At 41.2% G+C, this 14,290-nt stretch overlaps 2 protein-coding genes across 4 annotated transcripts; one reads left to right on the forward strand and one right to left on the reverse strand.

Annotated features, from left to right (window-relative positions):
* The first annotated feature begins 1,103 nt into the window (after positions 1-1,103).
* Positions 1,104-6,858, forward strand: c6h1orf159 (chromosome 6 C1orf159 homolog). Of its 3 annotated transcripts, none has more exons than XM_053868503.1 (9): positions 1,104-1,213; positions 1,849-1,929; positions 2,016-2,100; positions 4,667-4,762; positions 4,841-4,897; positions 5,144-5,278; positions 5,617-5,642; positions 5,743-5,767; positions 5,840-6,857. In XM_053868503.1, the coding sequence occupies exons 2-9, from the start codon at positions 1,858-1,860 to the stop codon at positions 5,950-5,952; spliced, it is 609 nt and encodes a 202-aa protein (XP_053724478.1). In that variant the 5' UTR covers positions 1,104-1,213; positions 1,849-1,857; the 3' UTR covers positions 5,953-6,857. The 3 variants fall into 3 exon arrangements, with proteins under 3 accessions (XP_053724478.1, XP_053724477.1, XP_053724479.1); XM_053868502.1 differs by having other exon boundaries at positions 1,114-1,293; positions 5,840-6,853; XM_053868504.1 differs by lacking the exon at positions 1,104-1,213 and adding an exon at positions 1,354-1,482 and having other exon boundaries at positions 5,840-6,858.
* A 593-nt stretch (positions 6,859-7,451) lies between these two features.
* Positions 7,452-9,359, reverse strand: si:ch211-220m17.5 (guanylin family protein). Its single transcript, XM_053868842.1, has 3 exons — positions 9,247-9,359; positions 8,029-8,215; positions 7,452-7,959 (listed from the first exon to the last, which is right to left on the reverse strand). Exons 1-3 carry the CDS (start codon positions 9,313-9,315, stop codon positions 7,901-7,903), a joined length of 315 nt encoding a protein of 104 aa, XP_053724817.1. The 5' UTR covers positions 9,316-9,359; the 3' UTR covers positions 7,452-7,900.
* Between the last annotated feature and the right edge of the window lie 4,931 nt (positions 9,360-14,290).

The raw sequence follows: 14,290 nt of genomic DNA on the forward strand, positions 1-14,290 counted from the left end.
TTGTGGATGCAATAGTGAACCTGAACACAAGGCTAGAAGAAGCTCAAGCTTCATTTCAGAGCTTGTGTCTAACAAGTGCCCGGAGCTTTCAGGTCTCAGCTGGCTCCTGGTCGGTGAACGATCAGGGGGACGATGCTGTCACTGTCAGGGGACCAGCAGCTGAGAAGAGTGATGAAACAGCCCCCGGCTTTGGTCTCACTGGACCCTGGTAAACCATCTGTTACACGGTCATTGTTCCAGTGACTCTGACCACTGTGAAGTGTAGATTCCTTGAGGGGCTTGCTCAATATAACAACACGTTGCCGACTGCATGATCATCTTTGATGAAAACTAGGATGCACTGATAGCTTTTAAAGGTCTTATTTTTAGCACAGGTGCAGCTGGATCACAGTGTTCCTGAACGTTTGACGTGAAACTTTGCAATACACTGAGACGGAAGTAGTGAGCAACTGTGACACCTTCTTATACCGTCTTATACCTGGTGTTTCAAGAGATTTCTGTCTTTCTCTCTTGACCTTTCGGCCTTCTGTGCGAGCTCTGTGGCTTATTTGAAAGGTGAAATATCAAGCCATCAAATATTGAAAAAACAAAAATGAATTCACACATCTTACCAACCATTTTGAGGCCAGATGCTCCAATAGGGAACTAAGTTCGTCAAATAGGACCTCAATCGATTGTGAAATGTCACGCGGCACATTTAAGGAACCAACTGAGATACGTTTTGACGTGGTGCGAATTATACTTATTTTTGGATTGTCACGCCATCTAGTGACCGATACTGTGTACTACGCTGTGACGTACAATCAGAATCAGTATCAGAATTTATTGCCATGGTCAGCGGGGCTCCCACCAAATAGGGAAGTGCTGTTAATAAAACTAAAATAAAATAAACAACAGATTAATAATCATAATAAAATTTATAAAATAATAAAAATTATTAAAAGAAAAAAGGGGAAAATTACGTATCAATTATATATGTAACATAAGTAGATGTTGATGTGAACGGCACTGTAAAGACGGTCGATGTAAAATAACCCCATAAAATGACCTCGATTCAGCTCAAACTTATTTCACCTTTTATTCTGAAACCCAGACCCGGAAGTGCACCGCCAAACGAAAAGTACGATCTGTGGGTTATATTCCTCGGGATTATCTACACTCCCTGGAAGTGTGTCGCAGAGCAGATGACAATCCCTGCAGGGAGATTTGCTTCGTAAGGTTTATTCTTTATGACTATAGTTCCGACATCTGGTCGGTCGCGACGCGGAGGACGCCGCAGCCCAGTGGCGACTGGTGAGAGCCAACTTCAGTGTGCACGATTGACACATATGCTGCACCTGCTGTCGCTCTTGACATGAAGTGTATCCCGACAAATATCCGCTGCGTCTAATACTATTCGGGTCCGTCAATTCCTAAGGGTTCAGTGCATCCGACAACAAGCGCTAACGTTAGCTCGCTAACCAGCGCCCACCACTACAACAGGTGACTCGCTCACCAGATGCTGGTCCTTCGATCATCTAGTTACTCTGCGAGTGCTGTCGATTCTCCACCCGGTTTGATGGTGATTTTGCTCGATGATTCAGGAATCCTAACTGCATTTAAAGTGTACTGCTGGGATGGTACTGCTCGAGCCATGTTGTGATAGTTTACAAATAGCCTTGTTGTTAGTGGGTCGCCACAGTTCACAGTTCATCTGAGTGTGCTCTGTTAGGTGAACATTCAAGTTTCCACAGACAAACCATCAACGTGACCGAAGTTGGAGTAGCCAACCGACTCTGCCCCCAAAATGCCCGCCTGAGAGGTCGATTCTGAGTGACATTGTGTGTCTTATCTCTGTGTGTCATCAAGGGTTAAAGCATGGCCCTGTCATTCCTTCTGGTCCTTGCCGCCACTGTGATTCTGATCCGACCGGAAACACCTGTTACAAAGGTATCCAAATGACTCCTCTTTTTTCTTTTTTTCTTCAAGTCTTTGCAGTGACTTGTCCATCTCCATTCATTGTCTTCTCCTCCCAGGCTCTCCATCAGAACACTTTTGAGTGCTGCAGTGAAAGGCAGAAAGTGAACAGCTCATGTTCGAATGACACTCACTGTGAACCAGGTAGTGTTTTCTTACTCTAACTATATATCACTTTCATTCTGGTTATTGCATCCTTCGTTTTTAATAAGCGTCAAGTTTTAGTCCTCAGCATGTAATGCCTGGGTCTCCGTCCTTGTGTTTGAGTAGTGAATGTGTTTTTGTCAGCATTGTCTGTGTTGATTCAGAAGTGTTGAGTAATAACAGTATACTGTCACCTGGAGGGGCGGTTACTTATTTGATAAACCTATTGCACCTGTGAATTTGATTTTGAGACACCTTGTTGACAAGCGACTGAACATGACTCGGTGTCATTCATTTCATTTTCAAAGTGAACCAATTTCATTTCTGATCCTAGTACAGTGGTACCTCGGTTCTCCACCACAATCCGTTTCAGAAGGCCGTTCGAGAAGCAAATCTGAATCGATTTTTCCCATTACAATGAAAGGAAAAAGAAATAATGCGTTCCAAGCCTTAAAATAGGCTTTTGTAGGAGTGAATGTAGAGTGTCTGCTGCAGGTGCGCTGTTCCTCTATGTGTGTGGCCGCTGCATGTGGGAGGGGTTGCCGAGTGAGTGACATCTCTCCAGAAGTGAAGAGGTGCCCGGTGCGTGTCCAGCTCTGAATGTGCGCTTCTGTGCAGTTTGGCTGTGACAAAGTCATAAACCAAGTAACGCTCTGTCCCAGACTCGCCTCATCCTTGTCCCAGCTCCAGCCCACAACAGGACATCAAACCCTGGAGTGAGCGAGCACCTCCCCTGTGACACTCTACCACGGTCCAGTGTGGAGACAGGAAAGGTTTTACACCTCAATATGAAGAAAAAACAGTCAGTAAATGTAGCTAACGGGACACGTCTGCATACAGAGGCTGCGTTATACACAATAACAAAGCACGTCGTGGGTCAGCTGATCGGTCCGCACACGTTATGTTTTTTCTGTTTTTTTTCGGGGGCGTTCGAGTTCTGGATTTTCGTTTGAAATCCGAAGCAAAAAAAACTCGAAATTTTTGTTCTAACTCTGATTTGTTCGAAGTCCAAGACATTCGAAAACCGAGGTTCCACTCTACTTGAATTTGAATATTTGCAGATACAGGTATTACACTGATCGGATACCAGAGCTCTTTTTGCGTCATTAGTTTCATCATTATTAATGTCGATTGAGGCAACTTGAGGTCAGTATAAGACCATAAAATATCTGAGCTCTGAGAGTTTCATTTCGACACATAATAGTTATTAAATCCAAGACAGATATACATAAAAGATACTTCGTTTGTTTAGCAAAACGACATGCTTTCTTGTCTTGTAGCACAAATAAATGATTTACAACTAGCACTTATTTGAAATAAAAAGACAATAAAAAAAAAACGAACTGATTTGCTACACTTTGTTGGAGAAGAGAAACGTTCTGACATGACATCTAGCTGCACTATTTGTTTGCACTAGGGCTGAACAGTTTGGGAAAATAATGCAATTAATAAATAACATTTGTTTTCTGCATTATTCATTAAACAACAGTAATAATGTCAATAATGAATTCTTTCGTATAACCAAAACACAAACTCTGATATCAACATGTAGGGTGGGCCTGTGTATGATGATGAAGTGAGATGAAATGATGCCTGTATTGATCTGAATGACCTATATCCAGTTAACCACTGAATTGTGAGAAAAGCATCCAGTGAGTGTAAAATATTCATGTCAAGCCTGGCAAACATGAACATAGGATAGTTATCATTAACAGGTTTACAACGTGGGGTGAAGAAATTCCACGCAGGAGATGTGTTTTAGGTGGTACAGTAAATACTCATTGCTCCTCATGTTAGTGAGACGCGCCAATGTTCAGGAGATCCATTCCACAGTTTGCCAACTGCAGAAAACAGGATGCTCAGCCTTGACTCAGGATTGGAAATCTACAGTGGCCCTAATGTGCAACAAACAAAAACATTTTGCTGCAAAGGAAATATGAATGATAAATGACAGAAATCTCAGAAAATGTTTTTGGACAAATTGTCTTACTGTTTTGTAACTATTGTATCTCTTCTTAATTGATACACAGCATAGAATTCTGCCAATATTTCTACTTGCATGATACAGACATTGAAAAGGAGCAGAATAAGGAACAGTTCTTATGGTGTCTGCCCTTTATTTCCTTATGTTTGGATCAGCGTGTGTGTAATGTGTTATGTTTTTGTAGAGTCTGATGGGTAGAAGAGGTATCATGAAACAGTACTGCGTGGTAGATGAAACAGTGTCCTCACTTTCAGAGGCCACTAGCTGGCGCTGTTGGTTTAGAAAGCAGATTAAATTATATGGCCTTTATTAGTCGTTTAAATTAGGTGACGTTTCATGAGGTCGATATGTGGTGTCTGGGTCTGTAAGTACCAGCAAGTACCTTAGTGTCAACAGGAATACTAAACAAAGGTCCGACAGCAGTGAAGTGTTTTTGTCTGTTGCACTTCAGGGCCACCGTAGACATCTCCGCTGGTCAGATCGGCAATTTCTGTCTAAAACACTTGTGTCGGATTAGATAGCTCCCATCCTTTTTTTAGCTGCAATGTGAAGAAGATGCTGTCTCTTGTGTGACACGAACAGGATGCTTCTTGCGGGTGCTGGAGAATGGCAATCATATTTGTATATTCTGCGACTCTGCGGCTGTGGATTTGGAGAACATCACGACCTGCAGCTACAGTAAGAGCAGGCGACGACTCTCAAATGATAAATTCATGTCCAAATTTGGGATTAAATATTTATTTCTTTCCTCGACAGATTACACAGTTGATGTGAAAAATCATACGACAATCACAACTGTTGTTCCAAAAATTGGTAAGTTTGCCTTTAAACCTTTTTTTTTTTTTTGGTGAAGGACACTCAACTAACAAGTGATTAAATAGAATATATTTCACATCGTCGCTGACTTTGGAATGTATTTTCCTATCCTGAGGCCCTACATGAGTATTTTCTCAGCTGCTCTCACAGATAAAAACTTGACAACTTCCATTTTCTTTTCAGTAAAGTCATGATTCGCGCTGCGGTTCACCATTTCCTGTTCGTCTCTTTTGTTGTGCGCAGGAGGAGCAGGTGTGGCTGCATCTCTGCTACTCGGAACACTGCTGATCAGCTTGTTCCTGATTCTTTCTGTTGCCTCTTTTTTCTACCTCAAACGCTCCAACAGACTTCCTGGAATCTTCTACCGCCACAACAAATGTGAGACAATCTCCATTGCATTTAAAATGAAGCACAAAAATACAAGTTTACATATTCAGATGTTAAGTTCCCAAAATGCTTTTCCTCCCTTTAATTTAAGTATTTAAAATGACAGTAAGTATTCTAAATATATATATATATATATATATATATATATATATATATATATATATATATATATATATATATATACACACCCACAATCTAGGAAGATTTTACCAGCATTTTATATATATATAGTTACTGAAACACCTAAATATTGGATCTTTGGGTCTTGTACTTCAGCTTGTCTGATGTGTCTCGCTGAACAAAGCTTGACCCTGTTTATTATTTTACAGCGTTCATATTCCAACCAAGTGAAACGGTAAGTGTTTTTGCCCAGGTTTTCATACAAAGCATCTTCTGCATTTTTACTCTCTAAAACCATCTTTCTGCTCTCTAAAACTTCTGTGTCTCCCCTTCAGGCCGTGATGATTCCTCCTTCAACAGGTGAGGATGTGTTTCACAGAAACATTGAGTCAGTTCTTGCACTGTCATTTATCACTTTGTCTTGGTCTGAAGGGAGGAAGCAGCGATATGTCAGGAGGCAGCGGCCTTCCCACACTTCTCCACTGAACAGTGGTCTCTCCCCCGTCACCCCCACCACACCCGCCTCTCAGCTTGACAATGTCTAGAAGGACCAAGGCTCAGGATTGTGACCAACAATGATGAAGTGAACCTCCATGTTGGAGGGCCAGTGTCCATGCAGCTGCTACTTGTCACTGTCTTGTGTTCAGCTGAAGTTTGGTCAGTGATGGCAATCCTTTTATTTCAGCCAATAATTTCTTTTATTTTTTTTAGCAGTCATGTTAGAATGCTTTTTAAAAACCATTTTATTAATTCTTTCCGTTGCACTGAACAATGATTTTTAAACCGCCGCAAATACTACTTATTACAAATACGCTGAATAATTAGTATATATATATATATATATATATATATATATATATATATATATATATATATATATGAACTATGTGAAATGCCCTTTTAATCATGGTGAGTTCATGTCTATTTATGGTTATTAGCAGCAAAATCAAGTGTTTTTTTATTATTATTACTATTATTATTATTTTACTCTTGTGCACTTTCTACTGTTGTCTCTGTGAAAAGGGACTCAAATGTCTGGTTACTTTTATATTTTCATATTTATTGTTATTTGTCTGAACTATCGTGAACTGTTATATTAAGGATTTCTTTCGAAAAAAAAAAATCTCATCTCATTTTATTGTGAGTTAACAGTGGACCGTTCATGCTTCAGCCACATAGCTTTGTACCTTGACTAGTGACGCCAAATGTGTGGAAGGAAAACCTTCTTTCTGACAAGAATCGTTGTGCCATAACAAGCATAAAGCAGCCCGATGTAAAGTCTTGATATATCTAATAAATATTTTTTTAAGACGATTGCTTTCATGTATTTTTCAACTGGTGTTTCTATGGGAAATGATCCAATTTCACCTCATTTGTCCAGAGACTGAGGTGGGCAATACGATGTCACATTCTTTCTGTGAACTAAAACCCTTCCCACACCCACTCACAGCAAAGAAGCCTGTCAAATGTGCAACTTCGAGTTGTTTTTAAACCTGATGCACCTTTAACTTGGCCACACTCCTTCACCAGCCGTGACGCCAAAGACTGACGTCTCACTTCAAAACTTTGACACTATTAATCACTTTTGCTTTGTGGTTTAAAACTTGCATGCACTCCAAAATGTGAAGAGACAAAGAGTCACTGTTGTTATGAAGCAGCAGCATAAATAAATCTATAAATCATGATGTATTTTTTTCCCATATTGCTCACCCCTTCCTGGAGACATTTCAAAACAAACACATTTTTCTGCTATTTCTTCATGTAAATAACAAAACAGCCCAGTGTCAGTAGCTAAAATTATTCACAAATTAAAAGGGATTTTCGACAGTGCTTTCAACTGAGCACATTTTAGCCAAGGTCCCTTTGGCAGTGAGGATTTGTTCAATGAATGAACTGTGGCTGTGGCTTACAAAAGGTTGAAAACATTGCTCTTTGCTGTGTGTATGATGCTGTAAACTTGTAAAAAGCAGTTGAGATGCATCTTTCTTAATGATTATTTTATTGTATTTTTAATAGATAGATGGTCAATATTTTGCCAAGAAAATAAAGTACATGAATTAAAGAACAAAAACATCTGGAATTGTTGTATGCAGAGAAAAAGCATAAGGGAAAACAGTCCAGAAAAAGCAAAAATAAAGGGCAGTCAGTCAGCAAGTTTAAAAAGAAGAAGAAAAAAAAGCTTTGCATTTTCTTCACTTGTCGTGTTCTTGAGTGAAAATCCTCAGTCTTTTTTTAGGGACAGCTTTTTATCCCATCATAAACAAGAAAAGGTGAGTCATCATTTTTACATGTATACAAAGTTTAACAACTAGGAAATGTAACTCAGAGTTTCCAAATACACTTCAGCTCTGGACTAAAGGCAGGTAACAGTTTGCACCATGCGAATGTTGTTGCTATTGAAGCAGTTGGTTGTGGATGATGATGATGATGATGATCTAGTTTGGTGCAGACAGGAAATGGAGTGGATTGTAATTTCAACAACTGAGATTCAGCTTAACAGCCTGTGCAGGCGGCGAAGGCACAGATCTCGCAGATGTCCATGGGAACCATTGCTGAAAGTGAACAGCAGTAATTGTTAGTGTACTTGCCATGGATTTTTTTCCCCTCGTTCTGGCTCTTACCAAGTCTGGACATGGATGCGGAGGCTCCTCTCTGGTCACAGAGAGGCTTGAAGTCGGCTGGGAGAAGAGGGTCGTCGCACAGAGATGAGCTGCTCGCCCTGAGACGTGGGCTCTGTGCTCCTGATCTAAGCTCTGTCAGCTTTTGGAGTCTCCTCACAGCCTCCAGTGGGAAAGACATTCCGTTTTCCTGGACAAGAATGATTTGATGAATGAAATCTGCATTTGCGGAACATAGAGTTCATGTCTGGCAATGATGAGATATCTGCGGTGAAACAGGCGTGAGTTATTCTTGACAACAATCTCTTCAGGACACAAGGAAATGCCTCTAAAGCAGAACCTGGTCCACCCTCAGATGGCTTGTAGTCGATATAGATCATCTTAACCTGGTTTGTACTGTTGGCATACAGTTTCCAAATTACCTTCTTATACATGATTTTATTCTAGTTTGAGGAATTATTTTCATTCTTTGCCTCAACTTGCTTCATATTTTTGTCTATTTCACATTTTGGACTGTGTTTATTTGGTTCTGCATTTAGTTTTTAGCCAACAAAACGGCGCAAATTTTGCTAGTCTATGAGTGTCAAAGATTTTGTGAGAAGTTACGTCAGCAGGTGCAGACTGTCTTTAGCTTCGCGGGTCTGACAAAGAACCATTGTACTGTCATGAAGGTGTGTGGTCAAGCTAGAGACACATCAGATGCCCATTGGTGTCTTTTGTACTTTCTTACTTCTCATACTTTCTCGATGCATTTCCCTTTCATTTCATTTTACAATAATTATAATTAAATTTTCAACAACAACAACAAAAAAAAAACACAACATGCAAAGTTATTTTTTAATTTAAACAATTTGGTTATACCACATATTTAAAAGTCATGATATATTTAATTTTTAACTAGTATCAATGGTTTTAACAGTTTTCTCATCCTCATCGTCCACTGAATAGATAATTCCTTGTTTTAGATAACAAAAAATGTTTTTTTGTTCCCCTGTTTTATTGTACATTTTAATGTTTTACCTCACTCTATTTTGTGAATTACAATTAATACATATAACACATCTTTCTTTGTCTAAAATTGCACAGAGAAGCACTTTTTTTGTTCAATTTTCCAGTCATTTTGAATAGTCTTTTCAAACTTCTTCATTCAACATTCCTGTATTTTAGGTTTATTAAATATTTTAATCATAAGTTACAAATTCTCTTAGAAGCCCCACTTACTTGGACCCAGACGGCTTCAGAGGACCACGCTAAAACCAGCATGGTGACCATGGCAAAGGCAGCCTTCATGGTTCTGGCAGTTTTCTTCTCCGCAGCTTTACTTCTCAGCAGGATGTCAATTCTCGTCTGAGTTTTCTCTGTTTACTATTCTGCTTTTAAACCCTTCCGCCTCTCTCAAGTGGTCATGTGATCACAGGTGCAGTGCGAGCGAACAAAGTTTTCTCACAGGTTAATGAGTAGTGATGTCTTTTACAAGGTTATAAACATGAATTCATAAATCTTGCTCTGACCCCACCACCTCTGGGATTATTTTATCCAGCTTTGCAGAGCGGATCACTTCTGTCGGGTTAAACAATGACCATGTGGCCCATTGATGATGATGGAGAGCCGGCAGCTTCATTGTGTTGAATGCCACTTACACAAATAACCTTTGTTGACACTGACCCGCCTCAGACAAGATCCTGGACTGAGAACTCACGTTGGGCTCTCACAGGGGCCACCACCAAACATGTGTCCGACTTAGGTCAACTGATGATGCCTAATTCACTGAGCCTGTTCAGGGTCTGGGTGTGGACGTCCTGGTTGAACTGACCCAGAACATCTCACTGAAGCGGAATGGAGAGGAGTCCAGGCAGGGGAAATTCATCCTCTTGTATCTTCACTTCTGAAATCAGATGGTGTCAACAGTCAATGCTAAGAATGGCACGTTCACTGTCACATTAATAATTTTCTTGGGAAATGAAAATTGTGAAATAATCCCAATTCATTTTCATTTACCATAATGTCCGGACTGCAGAGCGCATTGAATAGAAGCCACACCCACTAAATTTAAGAAGGAAAATAGATGTTCATCCATAAACCGCAGCAGTCTATAAGCTGCAGGTGCAGTGGTGCTGCCTGCATCGTAGAAAGGTCAGTGGTGCACCCAAACTTAAACTACTTTTGAAAACAGGCTCCAGCATAGAGACTGACTCATGAAACAAACCAGCCAATGTTCTGAACTGGAATCATCAACTCCTCACATCTTTTATTGGCATTAAAGAGCTCAAAAAGTTCCGACACCACAGCTGGTCTCAGCTACTGCTTCTCGTCTCCAGTCCTCCAGGAGATCGGCTCTGTGAGCGGACACGCATATGAAAACAATGTATTTTGAGCCCTTTAAGGTCAATGAAACACCTGTGATTTCATCGGTTGGAATGTGACGAGTCTCAATATTTTGGCTGCATGACCCTCTTTAGTCTGTAAAAATCCATATTTTAGCTGCATCGTTGTATAAGCCACAGGGTTTCAACTGTGAGAAAAAAATAGCGGCCTATAGTCCGGGAAATACGGTATATTTTAACCAAGATTCATTATTAAGACAGTGCATTTAGTGGTGAATAAATTAGGGGCTTCTTAAACTTGTTTTGAGGAGATTGTTGTTACATCATAATTACAACCCCGTGGTGTTTACGTTGAACATTTACATTTAAAGCACATCAAACAAAAGTTAGATGAATATTTTATTTTAAAAACTCATCCTAAAATCAAACTCTAAAGTTGTTTAAATGTTTTGCTAATCCCTGCGATGGACCTGGTTCACCTCATTTGACCTCAAACTAGAACTAGTCATTTTAACGTCATGTGTTTATGAACCTAAAAACAAAGGAATGTAGAATGAAAATGATCTTCCTGCCAGAACTGATCATCTCGCTGGAATATGAATATTTTAGTCCCACATTTAGACAATTTGTCGTAGGATCTTTCATCAAAATAAAAAGCTCATTGTACATAATCATAATGTTCATTAAGGGAAATGAAACAGACTTGGTTGAGGTAGATTTCGATTCGTGGCAATGCAACGTGATTAACACCTGTGACCTTGGGGGAATTATTATAACTGTCTAATCGCCTCCATCAATGATTGACAGCCGGCCGAATTCAGCTCGCACCAGCACTTCCTCCAGGATTCTAATATGGTCATTAAACATGATTCTTCATGCGCCAGTCTTTATATGCAAACATCACATCAGGAGGTAGCAGGGTTGGTCAAAGGGATTCCGTGGTGCTGGTCGGCCCAGTGCAAGTGTGATGGTGTGACTGTGTATATAGAAAGGCATATAAAGCCTCAGAAAGAATGAAGCATCATGATGCCTCCAGTTCGCTACACTGCATGGCGCTCCACTCTTATTCATTGTGCCATCTTAAGGTTTATCCTGCCGACGAAGTTGCTGGTGAAGTTCTACACAGCCATCATCCAGTCCATCCTCATCTCCTCCATCACCGGAGGCCAACAGCGCCACCTCCAGGGACAAGAGCAGACTGCAGCGCATCGTACCTCCTGCTGAGAAGGTGGATCGGTTGCAGCCTGCCACCTCTTCAGGACCTGTACGTCTCCAGGACCCAGAGACAAGCAGGTCGGATCAGAGCCGACCCTTCTCACCCTGGTCATGGACTGTTTGTTCCTCTTCCCTCTGGCAGGAGGCTACGGTCCATCCAGACCAGAAACTCCGGTCACAGGAACAGCTTCTTCCCCTCGTCTGTCAGACTGTTGAATTTGTGAACAGCCTTTGTTATTTTATTTTATTTTATATTTCTATTATTATATATTTTAAATTCTGATGCTGATTCTGATTTTGATTGCCTTGTGGACTTCCGGTTTGTTGGAGACACTGCCCCACAAACCCTCTGCAACCATAGTCATAACCTCTGCAGTAACCAGCTCATAGCGTTTAGTCATCTTTCTCTTTTGGTTCTTTTCCAGATGGTCCACCCACAGCACTGTCAGTTGGTGTTTTTTTTCTCACCTCCTTCCACGTCGACGGAGAGATGCCAGCCATCCTGCACGGATGTTCTCCAACTCTCATGAGGGTGATCTCCTGGGTAGTGAAAGTCCTGCAGCTGCTGCAGATTCCTACACTGTTAGAACATGGTTGTGACACCAGGTGTATCGTTCCAGGGCAAGAGCTGCTAAACAGCAGCTCATAATATGGTCCAACATACCCCTGCGGAGGCTGTCAGGGGACTCAATTTTTGACCCAGGCGAGAGGGCTGGGCAGAGTCCTACAGACTGCAGAGGACTTTCCATTTCCAGAGTGATAACCAACAGGAAATCCGGGCAACTGATCTTGTGTGAGGAGCTGAGAGGTCTGCGGGAGACTAATGGTTAAGGTTATCAGCTCCTCTTCATGTAAGGACTTCAGTGAGAGTGTCTCAGTAAAGGAGAAGCAAGGAAGTATTGTGTACTATAGTGTACCTCACTATTACTCAATAAATCATTTTCCACCCTCAATCCAAATACTAACTGACAGAGCAGCAGCTGTTTAGTTCTGCGCGGCGCAACAATAAAATCATCCAGAAGTCATTCGCCTCTGTCCAAATATGAACTCCTCAAATGACTGCTTTATAGGCAGTAAAGTTCCAGACGAAGTCTGCAGTTGTCATCAACCCGTCATCTGTCGCAGACAGGCGTGGATGCGTTACAAGTGGAATGGCTGGGACGAGTGACAGGATCTTGTCGCTGTTGTCCCTCCACGCCGCACACATACCTGAGACGGCAAGGGGCAAAGGTTGTGGGAAAGGGCATGTATCGAGACAGGTAAGATTAATGATGAGTATTTACCTGGCGTGGAAGTAAATCATCAGCTTGAGTGTGAACAGAATTCTCTTTCTTTGGTGCCTCTCACGGGACAGTCAAGTGGGTGAGTCAATACTGATAACACGGACGACTGCTTTCTGTTCAGAACCTGAACCTGAATATAGTAATGCTGTCACCAATAATGGCAAATGAATCCCACATTTTGTATCTGTCCTAAATGTGCTTTCTTCATGCAAGCGTTTGTTTACTCCAACAACCCAACAGAACAGATACTGTCAAGAACATTCTTCAGAACAACCTCAGAGGCTCTGAAGAGACTCAACAACATGCCAACAGCAGAACATTGGAAACACTGACTGTGAGTTAACAGCCTTAATTTATACATTGAGCAAAAGTTGTTGTCATTTTGACCTGCATTTTCATCTCATTTTCCTCACAAGATAACACTTTGTTGATAACAATATTTCCTCATTATTTTCAAGCAACATGAGGAGCGTGTCTCTATCTGGTTTCCATTACCTTTGGCACAGGAGAAACTGCAAACACAATAGTTTGTGTCATGAGTCCGAGTGACTGAATGGTGTGAGATTTGACACTGCTCTGTCGCTTACGCTCTTGCGAGCTCATTCGTCCACTCCCACCATGCATGTTGCGCCTCCGAAAGGGGAGAAGCCACAGCTGACAATTTGATTGGTGGATCAATTCAAATGTTTTTGTTGCACCATGTACAATTTAATCACTGTCACATGAATTTATGGACCTCCAGCATCGGCCAAAGGTTCAGCAGTTTCTAAAAAAAAACGAAAAAAAACAAGTTGTTGATCATGTGACTGTCACAACATTGAGAACACCACAACCATCTGCGTGTACAAGTTGGACAACCATGCCATGCCACGTTTTCTAAACCACATCTCTTCGCTCTTTCTAACCCGTGTGATGATTATTATAACCTCTACATAACAAATGTACCAGCCCGGCTCACCTCCAGCCATCAAAGGACACAATTCTACAACTCTACAGGAGTGCAATTGCTTGCAGATTATGGATAACATTGTCACCGGCATCGAGGTGAGCTTTTGCTTCCTCTTCCTGCTGTGAATGTGGAGCGATGGCTGTACACTCTCCTCACCCGACACCTATTTTATTTTATTTTCATATCAGTGTAACCCAGGAGTTGAGTCAATCATTAAGCTGCATACATGACTTAGACAGAGTAAATGGAAAGTTGCTTATCATGGGCCGTGTATGTATGAGGGCAAGTTATGAATTAAATGATACTCGACCAAGATACAAGGAGCCCAATGCAGTGATGAACGGCGAGTAACTTGGGTAGTGAGGACACGATAAGCTCTGGGAACAAGTTGGGCTCCACATCCACAATTACTGATCAAAGGACAGAGTTCAAAGTTACATGATATAATCCGGTTGGTTTTCACGATTAGGTTGCATTTTCCTTTTTTGGCATTG

Source organism: Synchiropus splendidus, chromosome 6, assembly GCF_027744825.2.
Source record: "Synchiropus splendidus isolate RoL2022-P1 chromosome 6, RoL_Sspl_1.0, whole genome shotgun sequence".
Taxonomy (NCBI): Eukaryota; Metazoa; Chordata; class Actinopteri; order Syngnathiformes; family Callionymidae; genus Synchiropus; species Synchiropus splendidus.